Here is a 17,890-nt window from a genome sequence, read left to right on the forward strand (position 1 = left end):
GTGACAAAAGCTCTTTTCAGCAGAAAACGCAGATCCATCAATTCCAAAACGTCTCGTGAGAACGGGCCGTTTCAATGAGTTTCTTCCGACTCAGAAACATTGTGGAAAATAGGGGGAATTTGTCAAAATGTTTCAAGATTTTGAAAATGATAAACGGCGGGTTTTTGTTCAAAAAGTCTTTGTGCTTTGAAATTTAAGCTAGTTATAGCAAAAAAAAATTAAATGGCCAATATTGAAATAAAACATTTTGATTGACTCAAACTGATTTTTGTATTATTGTTATTCTCATTTAATTTTTTATTTTTAGTTTGCAAAGGTTTTGGGGATTTCAACTTTTCATCCCAATTCAGGTGGGAAATGTTTTCAGTATCTCAAAAAATGTCGTGGGACAGGAAATCCCTGAACCAGCTGGCTCTCCTCGCTCTCCTCTGCCCCGGGGAAGTGAAAGCGGGCATAGGCTAGATGGGAGGCGAATTTCTAGGTGAAAGGGAGCCCTGGTGTGGAACAGCTTGAGAACAACGGCAGCAAACCCGGTGCTGAAAAATCTCATGATATTTAAGATAATGTCATGATTTTTGATTACTTGGGTTTGCAGTGTTGCCTCTCACTTTGGGTGCCTTCATTTTTAGTTGCCCAACCTGAGACACCTTAGGCCTGATTTTCAGGGCTGTTGTCCAGCCACAGCTCTAATGATTTTTTATTATTTGTCCCCTTGTGCTAGGTGCTGTACAAGCACAAAAGACATCACACTGGGTGCTCTTGGTCAGCTGATTATCCACCACAACCCAAATCTTTTTCAGAGTCCCGGCTTCCCAGGATAGAGCCCCCCATCCTGTAAGTGAGGCCTACATCCTTTGTTCCTAGATGCAGATATTCACATTAAAACCCATATTGTTTGCTTGCGCCCAGTTTACCAAGTGATCCAGACCCCATAAACTAGTGGCCGGGCCTCTTCATTATTTACCACTCCCCGACTGTGTGTGTCATCTGCAAACTTGATCAGTGATGACGTTACTTTTTCTTCCAGGTCATTGATAAAAATATTATAAAGTTTAATCATATAACCATTTAACGTAAACATTTTATAGCATAAGGCCAACAACCAACCCCAGTAGAAACGGACCCACGCGATGACGACCTCACTGAAAACACGCCCGCTCATTTGCCGTTACATTTTGGACCTATCAGTTAGCCAGTTCTTAATCCACTTAACATGTGCCATGTTCATTTGATCTCATTCTAGGACTTTAATCGAAATGACGTGCGGTACCAAGTCAAATGCCTTAGTGAAGTCTAAGTCTATTACATCAACACTATTACTTTTATCATCCAAAATTTGTAATCTCAGCCAAAAAGGTATCGAGTTTGACAGGATTCACTTCCCACAAACCCATGTTGATTGGCATTAATTATATCACCCTCCTTTAGCTCTTTATTAATCAAGTCCAATATCAGCCACTCCATTATCTTGTCCGGGATTGATGGCAGGCTGACAGGCCTATAATTATCCAGTCGTCCCATTTGCCCTTTTAAAAAACTGGCACAAAATTCTCTTTCCTCCAGTCTTCTGGAATTTCACCAGAGCTCCAACATTTATTGAAAATCAACATTAATGGTCCAGCAAGCTCTTCAGCCAGCTCTTTTAACACTCTTGGATCCAAGGTATCTGGACCTGCTCATTGAAAGATGCCTAACTTTAGTCGTTTCTGTTTAACATACTCCAGAGATACCAGTGGAATATAAGGAGTGTTATCATCCCCATAGGATTAGACTATATCATCTGGTTTTCCCCAAACACAGAAAAGAAATATTTATTGAATATTTCTGCCTTCTCAGCATTATTATGGATAACTCATTTCCATCAGGAATGGACCAACACCATTGTCAGGATTCTTTTTGTTCCCAACATTTTTTTAAAGACCTTCTTATTGCCCTTACTCTGCTGGCCCCATGGTGTACTCCTTGTGCCCCTTGGCTTCTCTTTTCAGTTTTCTACAATTCCTCTTCTCAACTTGCTAGCCTACCGCTGCCCCTTTGAGAAGTTAGAGGTGTAGATGGACCCCAGTAGACTAACAGACAAATTCTGTAAGGAGGAAACCATAAACATTCACAATAACCCACGTGCTACAAAAGAGTCAGCTGGGTTCCTGGTTGCAATGAGCCCTGGGAGCCATTTGGAAAAGATACACCACATTGGGAGTGATTGTATTGCTGCTGGCAAGCTCACGCCACTGGCCATAAAACTAAACCGGGATCAGAGAGGCAGCCAGCATTAGCTTCCAGTCTCCCTCCCCCCACAATTATTTTAAGCATCAGTGCCTTTCCATGAAGGCTTCCTTCAGTCCCAGCCCACCGTCATCAGCTCAGCATCCCACAGGCCACTGACTCATTCAGGGTCACACACTACCACAGAGGAAAACAGAAACAGCACCACTGCGATCCAGCTTCCTGCTCTCAAGCCCACAAAGAACAGAACACCTCCTGGACCGGCCTGACCACTGCACAAAGCCAGAATGGGTGACAGTCCTGCCACCTGAATGAACCGGACAGAGGGTGGGAAATAGGATACTCTGCCACAGAGAAATTAAGTGACTGTCTGTCACAAGGAGTTTGGGACAGAGCCAGGCATTGAATCCACATCTCCTGAGTCCCCCATCCATGGCTTAACCCCAGACCATCCTTCCTCTCAATGCCCTGTTAGCGCTTCTGTGTCTCTAGCTTCTCCATCACTGGGGCCTTCGCAGCAAGACTGGTTGTCGCTGTCCTTGTCTCAAACACACACTCTAGATCAACCACAAATGATGGGCATCATCCAGGAATCTCTGGCTGAGGTTCTCTGGCCTGTGTCACGAAGGTGGTCAGACGAGATGGTCACAGTGGCCCCTTCTGGTCTTCCAAACCTTGCCCGCAGAGGTTACATTTCCTAAAGACACGAGGCCCATGACACACTGCAGCTAAGACACGCCTTTCAGGAAACGGGACTGCTAGCTAATTGGCACCAACTCCACTTAAAGCCCTCCCCAATCAAAGGCTAATCACACTGCAAGAGCCCTGTCTTCTCTCCCCTCAGATCTTTTTATTAAAGACCTCCCTGTTCAGGGGAAGGATGGTCCAGTGATTAGGGCATTGAATCATAGATCTCAGGGTTGGAAGGGACCTCAGGAGGTATCTAGTCCAACCCCCTGCTCAAAGCAGGACCAACCCCAACTAAATCATCCCAGCCAGGGCTTTGTCAAGCCTGACCTTAAAAACCTCTAAGGAAGGAGATTCCACCACCTCCCTAGGTAACCCATTCCAGTGCTTCACCACCCGCCTAGTGAAACAGTGTTTCCTAATATCCAACCTAAACCTCCCCCACTGCAACTTGAGACCATTACTCCTTGTTCTGTCATCTGCCACCACTGAGAACAGTCTAGCTCCATCCTCTTTGGAACCCCCCTTCAGGTAGTTGAAAGCAGCTATCAAATCCCCCCTCATTCTTCTCTTCTGCAGACTAAACAATCCCAGTTCCCTCTGCCTCTCCTCATAAATCATGTGCTCCAGCCCCCTAATCATTTTTGTTGCCCTCCGCTGGACTCTCTCCAATTTGTCCACATCCTTCTTGCAGTGTGGGGCTTAGCCCATGGAAGACCCCTGCTCTTCCTGTGTGACCTGAGCCTCAGTTTTCCATCTGTAAAATGGGGATAATAATGCAGGGATGTTGTGAGGCTCAATACGTTAAAGATTGTGAAACACTTTGAGATCCAGTGATGAACACCTAGGCATTATTGTTCTACCTCTACCCTGGCCACTCCTATTGTCGCCTAAGCACTGCAGAACTCGCCCGCCCTGTTTTAGCAGCTCTCCCACTCTGAAGAACTGTGCAGCAGCTACCAGGAAGGAAGGAAGCTCATTCAAAGCATTTGCTGATCGGCTGGCCAATGCACAGTGCATTTAGGAAGAGAAATGCACTGACTTGAGTGTCCCCACTGCCAGGGCTCCCCTCCAACTGGGGTAAAATTAGAGCATTAAACAAACATGCTTCCAAAACGAGGGAGGCCAGGTGCAATGTGTCAGCCTGGGGTATCTGCTGCCAGGACTTCTGGGTCCCCGGAGGGGAGAGGAGATCGCTTCTAGAATGAGAACTGCTGTTTATAGGAACACTTCGCTATTTACGGGCCGGCTGTGAACTGAGTTCCCCAAACAGGAGGGGAGAAAAGCACCGGTTGGGAATGGAAGGAAACCAGTAGCCGAGTGTAGCAGGGTGGACCCCTGCTCCTGCCCTGAGGGGTTTCAAAGCGGCCTGGCAGGGCTTGAGAGCGGCTGCTCTCAAGGCTGGGCTGGTTGAGGGAGTGGCTGCAGGTGAGGCCACGCCCCAAACTGAGCCAGAAGCCCAGACAGTCTTCCTCTGCCTGAAGAGGAAGAAGGGCCTGTCTGCAGGGGCTATAGGCAAGGTACCTAGAGGGGAGCAGGGCTGGGGAAAGGCAGAGGAGCTGGGGAGCTCCAGCCTGGAAAGCCCCAGGCTGCGGCCTAGCAAAGGGCCAACTTGTACTGGGGGTTGCAGAGGGCAGCCCAGGGGTAGGCCAAGGCAGCAGGTCCAAACCCTTTTGCCGGTGATGAGTGGCTGATACTGCAGCCTGCCCCAGGGCGTGGGGCTAGACAATGACTGGCAGTAGCCAATACTGAGGCAAGGTGGGGATAGAGGGTGGGGGTTCCCTGGGGAGGGGAGACCCAGAGAGAACGGGGTTACTGCCAGGGGGCAGCACCCCATGTAAAAGGGCACCGGGTCCAGGGAGGGACACGGGGGCCTGAGGACAGGTGGATCACCAGCCTGCAGAGGGCGCTCCAGCACTGGAAGGAGCTAATTCCCGGAGATGACCAGCAGGAGGCGCCGCAGGGGTGAGTCCGACCCGTTACACGGCGCAAAAGAGGAACAATCAGAGCTGCGGGGGAACTGCTGTAAGAAGAAGTCAGATTCTTGCCATCGAAGTGCCCTAGGACAGATATTTTCACACATCCCAGGGGAAGAGGTGCCCAGTGTACTTCCCTGTTTAATGCTAAGGCAATAGCTTTTGTGTGAACAGGTGACCAGGAGGGGAGGAGGAAAATGGGCTTCCTTACGATGACTAAAGAAGGGTTGAAACCAGCGTTCCCTCTCATTTTCCCCACCCATGTGAGGAATGAATTTTGTTATGTGCACAATATGGAGGTGGTGTGTGGCACATCACCTCCATATTGGTGCATATAACAAAATGCAGGTGGTGGGGGTGGGGGTGAGGGGTTCGGAGTGTGGAAGGGAGGCTCAGGGCTGGGGCAGAGGGTTGGAGTGCAGGGGGTGCGGGCTCCAGGGTGGGACTGCAGATGACGGGTTTGGGGTGCAGGAGGGGGCTCCGGGGCTACAGCGGGGACAGAGGACTCCTCCCAGCTCTCTCTCCCCGCAGCAGCTCCGGGGCTGCAGGATAGGCACCCCTCCCCCAGCCCCAGCAGGTCCGGTCCGGGGCTGGATCCAGGCTGGGTCACGCCGCCCTGGCCACACCTGGGTCCAGGACAGGCTGCCACAGCAGGCCCGGGAGCCCTGGCTAAAGCAGGTCCAAGCCGCAGCAGAGTTGGGGCTGGGGCACCCCTGGCCATGTCAGGTCCCCGGGTAGGTTCCCTGAGCACCTGCATGGCACTAAATAGGCTGCCGCGCGGCCACGCAGCTTCCAGGGAACTCAGGTTGAAATTCACCTCCTCTGTCCCTGTTTCCCTTGGAGATTCAGTGGAGGACTGGAGAACTAGTGGGATTGTCACTTCACAGAGCTGAAATCAAACAAGTGACCTTCTGGCCTCGTGCGACAAGGTTCCTGGTCAAAATGGTCTGCAGAGGTGGTGGTCAGATCTGGACTAGAGTCTGCACGAGAGTTTGGGATCCGGGCTGGACATGGGTAGGGCTCAGGATCAACAACGTGGGAACCCTAAGAGAAGTTGCCCTGAGTCCCCCGCAGCAGGGAAGGACCCCGCAGCCTCGCACCGACATCTGTTCTAATCTGTATTTGAACCAGAAAACGGGATTTGAATCTGAGCCACACGGTGAGGTCCGACCTGACCCAGCCCCATAAGGAACTGAATCCAAGTTCCATGCCTAGCCCTGTCGGTAACAACAGTAGGATTTATGAGCTGGGCACTGGCTAGACCAAAGCTGAGGAAGTGGAGGTGAAAGACGTGACAAAAGAGGATGAAGCTTTGCCGGTTGTCGGGTGGGTGAGCCAGCACGGCCTCCTGGGAGAGTCTAGCTTATCGGAAAGGCACTTGCCTGGCCGGGTCCCAGCGCTGTCACAACCCTTGGCAGCTGCACTGGGGAGAGGTCTATAAAAAGAGTCAGTCTCGCCCTGCAGACTGCCAAGCCTTACCGCGTACAGCACACGCTTCCCTGGGAGAGGAGCGGAAACGCTTTGTTTAGAAAAGGGCTTGTCTAAACAGGAACAGAAACACGTGGAAAGGCTTAAAACAGACCTAGGAATGTCCAGCGGGGTCCCAGTGAACTGGCTCGGGCCAGACCTGAGCCCAGCTTGTCCCAGCCTGCACCTTGTGCAGTCGTTTCACACCAGTGCGTAAGCGGGGTCTGAATGAGCTCTCCCCAAACATCTAGTGCGGAAGAGACTCTCAGGACCAGACCCCGTTTTCATGAACACACTTACTCTGCCTAGGTATTCAGCTGGAGCTGTCAGTGTGAGCCCCGTGTGGAGGGTCTAACTACATCAACGTAAGCACTACGCCTCTCAGGCCGGTGGAGTTATACGTTCGGTGTAGTGGGCGAGTTACATCGGTGGGAGCGACATTTTAGTGTCAACGCTTACAGAGTTAGGTCGACGTAATGCAGTGTACACCAGGCCAGAGAGAGACCTGCTTGTTATGAGTACCTGCCTAAAAGGCAGAAAAAGGACATTAGCAATGGTAGAGCAGCCGACTGAAGGAGTGCAGGTCCCCGGTGGAGTCACAACCCTCCCCACTGAAACCCAGGAAAAGGTTATTATAGTGATTGCTAATGAAACAAGGGCAGAAGATAGGAGACCTGATAACATCGTGAGACCCCAGTGTGAAGCTGAGGTTCCAGCAATAGACCCAGCAAAGTTTGACTTTGGAGAGTCACCATTGTCCGAGGAATGGAAGGATCGCCTCAGGAGGAAACTTGGTGAAAGATCTAAGGTGTTCTCGTTACATGCAAAAGGAGTGGAACACATCAGACTACAAAAACAATGAGGAGTCCGGTGGCACCTTAAAGACTAACACATTTATTTGGGCATAAGCTTTCGTGGGTAAAAAACCCACTTCTTCAGCCCTAAACCCCCTGGCGGAAGCTTTAAGAGCTGGGTTCAGTGGCAGAACTTCAAGAGGTGGCGTGGCAGAGGCTGCAGAGAGGCAAGTGATAGCAAAGGAAGCAGTGGCACGCGGCACAGTGAGGGACAGCGAGGCAGCAGCCACGGGCAACGATGCAGAGTGAACGGCTGCAACTGTGAGCAGGGGGCAGTGGAGGGAGGGGGGTGTGTGTTAAAAGAACATTTGTTTGTGGAACACTGTAAGGTGAGGAACTGAGGCGAAGGCCACCGCCCAGCATGCTCCAGGATGGGTGTTTTGCTTACGATCGCATGGTTTTGAATGTGGTTGTGGCATTTCCCAGACTAATGCTGGGTTTCCTTTCCCTTTTAATAAAAGTTCTCCTTTGTTATACACAGACTCGGTGCTTGCAGGAGGGGACGTGTTGCCTCTTAGAGGCGCCCGGGGGTGATGTTACATTTTCCCAGATTAGCAGGTGGGGGCTCGAGCTGGCCCTGTTTTATTGTGCCCAGAGGAACGCCTAGACAGCTAACCCGGCCCTTGTTGCTGCCGAGTTCACCTGGCAAAAGGGTTACAAGAGTCTTACACTCCAGAGCAGGGGGTTGGACTAGACGACCTCCTGAGGTCCCTTCCGACCCTGATATTCTATGATTCATTTCTCATGGGCACCAGTGATGGCACGAGGTGGCAAGGGATTGGCTCGTGAGGGCCGGCTTTAGGAAGTGTGGGGCCCAATTTGAACAGTTTCGGATGGGCCCCGGCAGGGATGACTTAAAAAAAAAACATGTAAAAAAACACGAGGGGCTTGTACTCACCGGGTGGTGCTCCGAGTCTTCGGCGGCACTTCGGTGGAAGGTCCTTCACTCGCTCCAGGGCTTTGGCGGCACTGAAGGATCCGCCGCCAAAGTGATACCGAAGACCCAGAGCAAGTGAAGGACCCGCCACCGAAGTGGCGCCGAAGACCCGCAGTGAGCGAAGGACCCGTCGCCGAAGTGCCACCGAAGACCCGGAGCGCCGCCAGATGAGTAAAAACTTAAAAGGCGCCTCTAGCCAGGGAAGGGATTCTCACTGGGGACGGGGCCCTCATAGGCGCGGGGTCCGATTCGGGGTATTGGTGGAATAGGTCTAAAGCCGGCCCTGCCTCGTCAGGAGTTTGGCAAATGAGGAGCTAGATCCTTATCTCAGCGACACCGGTGTCAATCCATCGACACCAATGGCTCACCTCTGGATTTACTTTGGGAGAGCCACCCTCCCATTCCTGCCCAGCTGCTAAACCCTGCAGTTCTGAAGCCAGCTTGACAGGATTTCTGCAGTTCCGGGTCCCCCAGAGTCCTCGGCGAACCTCCTATTTACCAGGCCACCCCTTTGGAGTTCAGCGAACAGGGAGGTTTGGCTAATCCGGGGTCTGCAGTTCACCTACACTCTGGGGCTTCAGGGATCACATCACACGTCAGGGAGGAAACCCAGAATCCTGACGGTGGGGTCCTGCCAGGCCTTTGGGCCCAGTGCCTGAAAGCAGGGAGAGTTTTGCATGTCCCCTCCATAGCTCTGCCCGTAGAAGAACTGGAGCATCAGGGGAAGGCGCCCCGTAATTCTGCCTCGGCTGTGGAGTTCTGGGACCGTCCATGCACTGCCAGGTGGCTGCATCTAGCCCAGGGTTTTTTCCAGCTCCTCCTGTGCCTCCAATCAGCACTTCCCAGAGCCCCAACCCCCCATTTTAGCATAACCCCAAGGCTTGCAGTCTCATTCTGTTCAGACTTCTGTTCAAGGCTGCCTGGGCAACAGAGGAGCAGCCTCCGGTCTGAGACAGGCATTTTGTCCCAAGGGCTGCCTCCTCCACCAGTTCTGCTGCTCACACGCTTCATTGGGATCTGAATTCCCACCCCCACCAGGGACCGACCCCCACGATCTCCCTTGCTCAGCAACATCACGGATTTTCCAGGGCACTGGAGCTATGGATGGGTGGAGGGAGTGTGTGTATCGTATCACTTCCCTCCGGCCACGCCCGACTGTCCTCCCGCAAGGAAATGTCACTGCACCCAAAACCCCAGACTTGGAGAGGGACTTACCCCAGTGCTCTGCCTCTTGGTGTCCAGCAGGGGGGCGTGAAAGCTGGCAGTCAGGGTGGGAGAGCCCAGGACGTCCTGCAGGGGCACTCGGGCTTCCCCCAAAAACCTATAAAAGGATCAGAGGAACACAAAGTTAATGGGGGAGGAAGAGAGACACTGAATGCATCGGGTTAAGACTGGGGGTCCCAGGCTTGGAGTGAACTGGATAGCGCCCCACGGAAGCCAACAAGATTAGGTATAAAATACACATGAAATACCCCAGATTTACAGTTTGGAAACTCAGTGTAGACACAGCCCTGAAGATCACCTCTGTCTCATCTGCTTCTGGGAGGCCGGCCCCTGAGACAGCAAAGCCAGTATCTAGATTATACAGAGATCTCAGGGACACTCAAACTTTCGGATAACCACGAGCTCTCCATGGTGAAAGTGGAGCTCCTCGTGGTCCTCCTAAACACTGCTGCTCCTCCAAAGCCTAGGAGCTCTGCAGGGCAGAAAGGCACAGTGGTCTATAGGTGCAAAGTACGGTACAGTGTAAGCCTAGATCACTTCTGGGCAAAAAGGAGTAAGAGGCATTATTTCATTCCCCTCCCCTGGACAGATGGCCCAATGGTTAGGGTGCTAGTTTGGGGCTCGGAAAACCTGGCTTCAATTCCCTGCTCCCCTGTGGCCTACTTATGTCACCTTGGGGGACTCATTTAGCCTCTCTGTGCCTCAGTTTCCCCATCTGGTCAACAGGGATGACAGCACTGCTCTGCCACACAAGGGTGTGTGAGGATAAATACATTAATGACTGCAAGGTTCATTGGTGATAGTGGCTGTATCATCACCTAAGCTAGACAGATCCCCTCAACAGTCCTGTGAGAGAGCTCACTGTATAGGTGGGGAAACTGAGGCACAGTGAGGGAACGTGGAACATGAACTGGCTATTCCCTGCTCCAGGCTCCCAGCCCTGCATTCAGACCACTAGATACCCGTCTCTCAATGCTGTGCTAACAACACAACCCTGTCAGTATATTTCACCCACATGCGATAGGGTGAGGACAGGCAAAGACCATGACTTGTAGGGTTTGGCTTGTTTCCTCAACAGCGCAGGGGAGCTAGAATCAGGCTGATGTTCGCCGCCCTGTGGTTAGATAGTCAGCCTGGACCGAGCTGCCAGAGGGGGGTGGAGGAAGACCAGCAGCTTCCTCTATAACATAGAGAGATATCAGAGCTCCTGTCCTGGTGCTGTGCTGGATACACCAGAGGAACGGCTGTGGGTGCCATCCTCAGAGACCACAGTGGGCCGAAAAGGACACCAGAGATGGACCTCCCACCAAGACGTCTCCTAGTTGACAACGGGTAGGTCGAACAAGATGTGCTACCTTCATTTCTGTTTGCTCAGCCCACGGAAAACACTGTGGGGTGTGTTCTGTACCCAAGAGGCTAATCCTGGGGGCACTGGGAGAGCTTGGGGAGAGGCTGTGGTTCTCAACCTGTGGCCCAGGTAACACATTGTGGGCCCCATATGTGGCCTGCGATGATAAACAGGTTGAGAACCACTGCTTTAGATTTAAACATCTAGATTCCCTTGTGCTTAGGGTCAAAGCGCAGGTATCTGTCTGTCTGTTTCAAATGGAAGTGCATCACAGAGCACAGTGGAGCTTTAATATGCAGTAGCCGGGCCCATATGGCAAATTACAGCCCGGCGGGCTAGTGCACTGTAGAGTCCCACCCCAATTCACCCAGTACTAACTCGCCACAGAGACAAGCCCTAAGTATTTATAGCACATCCACCTCACTGCACTGGGATGCTGGACTCTCTGAACTCAGCCCTTCCAGTTTCCTTGGGAGCTTAAGTTCCATGAAAATGATTGGGGGTGTGAATCTTGTACTAATTCTTAGTATTAGACTGGTGCTGCTTGCGATCCGATTGCAAATCTCGTGGTCGTCGGTGTTTTTCTCAAAGCCCAGCTCCCGGAATCACGTGATCACGCGAGAATCTCAGCTTCCATTAGGGAAAAATGCAAGTTTCTAGCCCAGGTGGTTGCTAACGGCTCAAAAACAAAAAGGCAACTAAAAAGAACCTGACTTTTATTTTTCAGGCTTTTGACTCTTTGGGGCCTGATTTGTGCTTTTTGAAGGCGTGGGGTTAGGAATACTGTTACTTCTGTATATTGGCACTATTGATGGAGACATGCGAGCTAACACCTGTATTTATTTATATCGTGGTTACGTCTGGAAACCCCATCAAGAAGCAGGGTCCCATATCGTGCCAGGCACAAAAACAGTGGACCAGACTGATGACCAGAGCAGGGGTGAAGTGGGAACACAAGGCAACAGAATTGAGCAGAAGGGCAGAAGTCCCAGGTCGCCCCTGGCTACGCAGTGCCAGATGGGTGGGTGGTCTATGGACATCACAGCACAGGAGAGATTCAGACGAGAGCAAGGTGGCAACGTCATGAATTTGAAGGGGGAGTGTCCCCCATGCACGGGGAGGCGGCATAAGAGAGCCGGGGGTGCTCAAGGGAGAAGCGGACAAAGGAGCAATGGAGGTGCTATTGCTGGCGGCGAGATGGCAGAGCCGATCGGTCAAGAAGCTAATTGGGCAGACAGAGAGGGTGGGGCTAAGTGATGATGGACCTTAAAGGCAAAGGCAAGGGGCTTGGGTTCGAGGCAGAGGAGGAAGGGAGCCGGAGGGGGAGAACACAGACAAGGATTTATGGGGTTGGAGGAACGAGCCAGGAAGGTTCTGAATGGGCTCGAGGGGGCAGCATGGCTGGTGGTGGTGCCAGAGAGGAGCAGATTACAGCCACCAAGGATCAGGAGATGATGAAGGCCAAACTGGAGCCCAGGCAGTGCGGACAGAGAGAAGCTCCAAACAGCCAAACCTGGACCTAGCCTGCAACACCAGCTGGGAATCCCATCCCCGGTTTTTAATCTATCCGCTTCCCCTTGAATTTGCTCCCCTCCTGGATTCAGATCCTCCCTTACGCCTCTCTCTTTGGGTAAGCCCTTCGGCTGCTCTGACCCAAAGCCCTGCCAGATGGGCTGACCGAGCTCTCCGCTTTCCCTTCGCTCTCGTGCTGTGCGATGAAATACGCTGCACTGCAAACTGAAGCAGCAAGATGAGAATTCCTGGAAAAAAGGTATCAGTCACCGTGGGGAGACAATGAGGGGAAGCCGGGAAGGGAGGCGCCCAGACAAGCCTGTAACATAATTTATAATGCAGCCGCTCTTCGAAGGGGTTATCATCCTAGCAGGGAGGGGGAAGGCGCCTGGAGCTCACTCAAGCAGCCAGCCTGAGGTTTATTATTTCCCCCTATTTTTAAGTTTGATTGAACACAAATCGCCTGCCAAATCCCGTTGTTTTTCCACAGCTCCGTTTGCTGCACAAATCCCGCTGCCCCTGGAGGCAGGGTGGCCACTAGGGACACGACGGGAACCAGGTTTTCTCTCCCCATGTTTAAACAGTTGGGCCCAGATCCTTGGCTTGGGTAGCAATGGAGCAATGTTGATTTACACCAACTGGGGATCTGCCCCACTGACTGCTGTAGAGTGATGACAGTTCTTCACACCAGCTGGAGATCTGGCCCCCTGACTCCACTGGAGCTGTGGCTGGTTTACCCCAGTTGGGGTCTGGCCCTTTATTTCTCAGGGATGGGATGACCCCACACCCGACACACCCGCTGTTACGTGGCAAACCATGTACTTTGACACAAGTTCCTCACCACTAAGGGAAACACGAACCACAGGGCAGGGACTGCAGCTCCCTCTCTGCACCAACCGTGGTGGTGTTGCTTGGTTACAAACACCAGGCCTAAGCAACTAACATTTCACGGATACCTGGATGGCGTGTTGCTAAGGAAAACCCAGCGGCTGCAAGGAGTGGTGTTAGTGACTCAGTAGGGGGCGCTCTTCCCTGGCCATCCATACTGACCTCAACCCCCCTGGGTCATAGAAACCCCCTTGGGAACTGCCACCTGATGTGCTGAGACAATCTCTGAGCCCGTTTTCCCTGGCAGCTTGGGACTTCAGTGCCCTGCCCCGTTGTGCCAGACACGCCAGCCTGCTGCAACCCAGACCCAGGTCTGAACCACATCCCCCAAAAGCTGCAGGCTTAACTGAAAACAGATTAAGAAGTGCTCCTGGTCTCCAGCACTCAGGCACCCAGCTCCCAATGGGGTCCAAACCCCAAATAAATCCGTTTTACCCTGTTTAAAGCTTATACGGGGTAAACTCATAAGTTGTTTGCCTCTATAACACTGATAGAGAGATATGCACAGCTGTTTGCCCTCCCAGGTATTAAGACATACTCCAGGTTAATTAATAAGTAAAAAGTCATTTTATTAAATACAAAAAGTAGGATTTAAGTGGTTCCAAGTAATAACAGACAGAACACAGTGAATTACCAAGCAAAATAAAATAAAACACGCAAGTCTAAGCCTAATACAGTAGGAAAATTGAATACAGATAAAATCTCGTCCTCAGAGATGTTTCAAGAAGCTTCTATCACAGACTGGACGCCTTCCTGGTCTGGGCCCAATCCTTTCCCCTGGTACAGCCCTTGTTCCAGCTCAGGGGCTAGCTAGGGGATTTCTCATGACCGCAGCCCCTTTGTTCTGTTCCACCCACTTATATATCTTTTGCACAAAGCAGGAATCCTTTGTCCCTCCCTGTGTTCCCACTCCTCCCTCTAAATGGAAAAGCACCAGGTTAAAGATGGATTCCAGTTCAGGTGACATGATCACATGTCACTGTAAGACTCCATTACCCGCTTGCCAGCACACACGTATACAGGAGGACTTATAGGTAAAACAGAGCCATCTACAGTCAATTGTCCGGGTTAATGGGAGCCATCAAGATTCCAAACCACCAATAATGGCCCACACTTTGCATAACTACAATAGACCCTCAGGGTTATGTTTCATATTTCTAGTTTCAGGTACAAGAGTGGTACATTTATACAAATAGGATGACCACACTCAGTAGATTATAAGCTTTGTAATGATACATTACAAGAGACCTTTTGCATGAAGCATATTCCAGTTACATTATATTCACACTCATTAGCATATTTTCATAAAATCATATCGAATGCAACGTCCCCTCCCCCAGGGCTGTACTGCAGCGAGTGAGGTCGGCCCTAGTGCTGTGGGAATGGCTGTCTTTCCAAAAAGATGTAAATACAAACAGTCGCTAACTATCCCATAGCACTTTAACCTTGGCATCATGGCCAAATTCCAACGTGTGTAAATTACATTCGACCTCCTTCCATTGCCCCAACACCTTTCACGGGGTATGGCCTTCTCAGCTTAAACAAGATCTATTTTTATTAATCTTTGCAATTTTTTCCCCTGGCCATTTAACAGCCAGATGGAAGCTCCAAGCGGGGATCCATTTCCGAACACCAGCAACTTTCTTCCCCAGCACGGCTCCCTGCATTGCTGCTATAAGATGACTCAGGCTACGGGGACCAATTGGGGGAAAAACTAGCGCAATGACGTGTCCACTGTCCTTTGGGCTTTTCTCTAATAGATGCCGTTACTATATGCTTCTCAGTAAATTTCAGCCCCTGCCTCTCATGGTCACAGACTAGTGGTGACCCTTTCCCTTGACACTCAGAGAGCCTTCAACAGAACCCCCTGTAGGTACAGCACTTAGGCCTGACAAAAAGAAAGCCACCCTGCAGCTGTAGCTCATTTGCCTTAGAAAACAAATCCGCTTTGTATAAAATGTTTGAATAGTCATTGGGCCAGAGAGTGAGAGGATGCCCGGTGCCTAGGAACCCAAGTCCAAGTCCCTGTGCCAATGAATATTCATGTATACAAAGCAGAACTGCTTCAATAGGACAGACTGAGAATGCCCCCTCCCCCCGTCACCTGCTGGTTTAGGCACTCACCAGAAGTGTGGAGACCTAGGTTCGAATCCTGCTCTAGAGTGGGGATTCAAACCTAGATCGCCCACATCTTGAGGGAGCACCTGAACCCCTGGGCTAGAAGTTATAAGAGGACAGCCCCTTCTCCCCATCCAGCTGTGTGAATTCAATCCCTCCAAAATGCCAGGAAACAAAATGTTACGGGTCGAACGACGTGTTTCAACCAACCCAACACAGCCCTTTGCAATGTGCTGGAATGTTTCCCATTCAGTTCAGCTCGAACCAAAATGTTTTTTCAATTTTTCAGAACTGCCAGTGATACAAAAAAAAAAAAAGAGCTAATTGCCTAGCTCTGCTGATGACCTCATGAACCACAAGGGCAGCACTTGAGGGTAGTTTCTACAACAACCCCAAGATGGAAATCTCTCATCAGACATCACTGTAGGATTATCAGCTTGGATTACTGTCCGCTGAGAGGGTTTCTTGCCATCTTTTGGTCTGGGTTTCTTGCCATCTTTTCCCAAGATGTAGCACAAGACTGACAATTTCTGTTTGAAACTAGTGTGTCTATTTCTGGTGCCCCCAATTCAAGAAGGATGTGGATAAATTGCAGAGGGTTCAGAGAAGAGCCATGAGAATGATTAAAGGATTAGAAAACATCCCTTAGAGAGACTGCACTGCTTGAGTCAATCTATTTAGCTTCACAAAGAGAAGGTTAAGGGGTGATTTGATCACGGTCTATAAATAACTACTTAGGGAACAAATATTTAACAATGGGCTCTTCAATCTAGCAGGGAAAGGTCTGACATGACCCAATGGCTGGAAGTTGAAGCTAGACAAATTTTGACTGGAAATAAGGCGTGCATTTTCAACGGGGAAAGTAATTGACAGCTGCAACAATTTACCAAGTGGCATGGTGGATTCTCCATCAGTGACCATTTTTAAATCAAGATTCGCAGTTTGTCTAAAAGTTCGGCTCTAGGGATTATTGTGGGGCAGGTCTCTGGCCTGTGCTATGCAGGAGTTCAGACTAGATGATCACAATGGTCCCTTCTGGCCTTTGAATCTGTCAATCTTTGATGTAAAAATAGGGAGGGAGAACACAGCAGTAGTTAAAGTACAATACTGAAGATCAAGAAATCCAAGTTCTATTCCTGGCTCTGACTTCCTGGGCAACATGGGGCATCACTGTCTCTCTAGGCCTCAGTTTCCCCATTGAAGTGAGGAATATGATGCTGACTCCCCTCCCAGGAGGGTTGTTCATTATGTTTGTAAAGCACCATAAGACTCTTGGTGGGACAACTGCTAGTAGACCTGGACAGTGTTATCTCCCTGCTATTTTTCGAAGAGAAGTTGATTTCAAATGTTTCTTGGAGGGATTTACTCAGCAACAGGGAGAATTTAAAACATTGCCACAGTGCAGATTCAGGCTGCGACAGCCCAAGCCAGACTTCAGTAAATAACACGCCTTTGTGCATTGTCCTAGGCCCCCACCATCAACCAGAGACCAAAAATCAACCCGACGTCCCAATCTCACACGACAATCCATGGCACTGTCGTCATTCAGCTCTCAGGGTATCATAAAAAGGAGCTGAATGTGTGGATTCCTTATTACCTTGGAACGCTCGAACTGTTCCCTTTCCCAGTGATCACTTACATTCATGGTCAGGAATATATTTGTCTCAGCATGTGGTGTAGCCACCGAGGAAAGGAGGTTCTGGTCAAAACAAATAACCCAGAGAAGGAATTTGCATGACCTACCCACTTCTGAGACAGCCAGATGCTTTGTCTACCTGATTCACAGACAGACATTCCATACCCAGAAGCAGGTAACTTCCAACAGGCGTCCTGAGCTGTAAACAGGCTGAAGCAATAGTTCAGGCTCCGTTCAGTCGAAAACAAGGAAAGTATAAAACCAACCGTTAAGGGACAGAAGACACAGTCACCTTCTGATGGAGGTTACAGCACTGTAAATCCAGAAAAAAAGAACAGGAGGACTTGTGGCACCTTAGAGACTAACAAGCTTTTGTGGGCTACAGCCCACTTCATCGGATGCATAGAATGGAACATATAAGAAAAGTATATATATACACATACAGAGAAGGTGCCATACCAGCTCTAAGAGGCTAATTAATTAAGATGACCTGTCTTAATTAATCCACTGCCCTGGATGGAGTTAATTTGGATTTACCCTTGGAAAAAACAGAGCAGAATCCAACTCCTGCTGTAGGAAGCGAATGAGAAGCAGCAGATCCCAAGCCCCCTTTCTTTGGCAAACAGAGGACAAAATCCACAAAGATAAACACTTATTTTTAGGTGCAGGACAAAGTAAAAAGAAAACAAAGCTGGCAACAAGCACCAATTCCAAACCACTAGAGACCCTGCTAGGAAGCATGCACACAGGGCTTTACACCTTCACAACCCCAGGCAAATATTAAATTAAAAAGGAGCGCTCAGGCTGCCCTTAACGCACACAGTACTCATTCCTCACAGTTGGCACGGACCAGATTTTGCTTTCCAAATGCAAACATTCCTGGGTCAATGGCCCATTTTGAAAATATCAAATCTCTCTGCTATGGCCAACTAAATGGCTTAGCTGGTACTCTCCAAGCCAGAGAGTTTTCTTGGTGTTTTCCAGGTCCGCACTCACAGCGTTCGGCAAATCATCAGA

The 17,890-nt window shown here is 50.3% G+C and overlaps 1 protein-coding gene across 7 annotated transcripts in view; it reads right to left on the reverse strand.

Moving 5' to 3' along the window:
* Positions 1–17,890, reverse strand: part of DYSF (dysferlin) — a 288,276-nt gene that overhangs the window by 230,208 nt on the left and 40,178 nt on the right. For all 7 annotated transcript variants that reach the window (XM_045018205.1, XM_045018204.1, XM_045018206.1 and 4 more), the window contains exon 4: positions 9,363–9,468. In XM_045018205.1, coding sequence (XP_044874140.1) covers positions 9,363–9,468 — 106 coding nt within the window. The remainder of the gene's footprint in view (positions 1–9,362; positions 9,469–17,890) is intronic.

This window comes from Mauremys mutica, chromosome 5 (genome assembly GCF_020497125.1).
Source record: "Mauremys mutica isolate MM-2020 ecotype Southern chromosome 5, ASM2049712v1, whole genome shotgun sequence".
NCBI classification, from domain to species: domain Eukaryota; kingdom Metazoa; phylum Chordata; order Testudines; family Geoemydidae; genus Mauremys; species Mauremys mutica.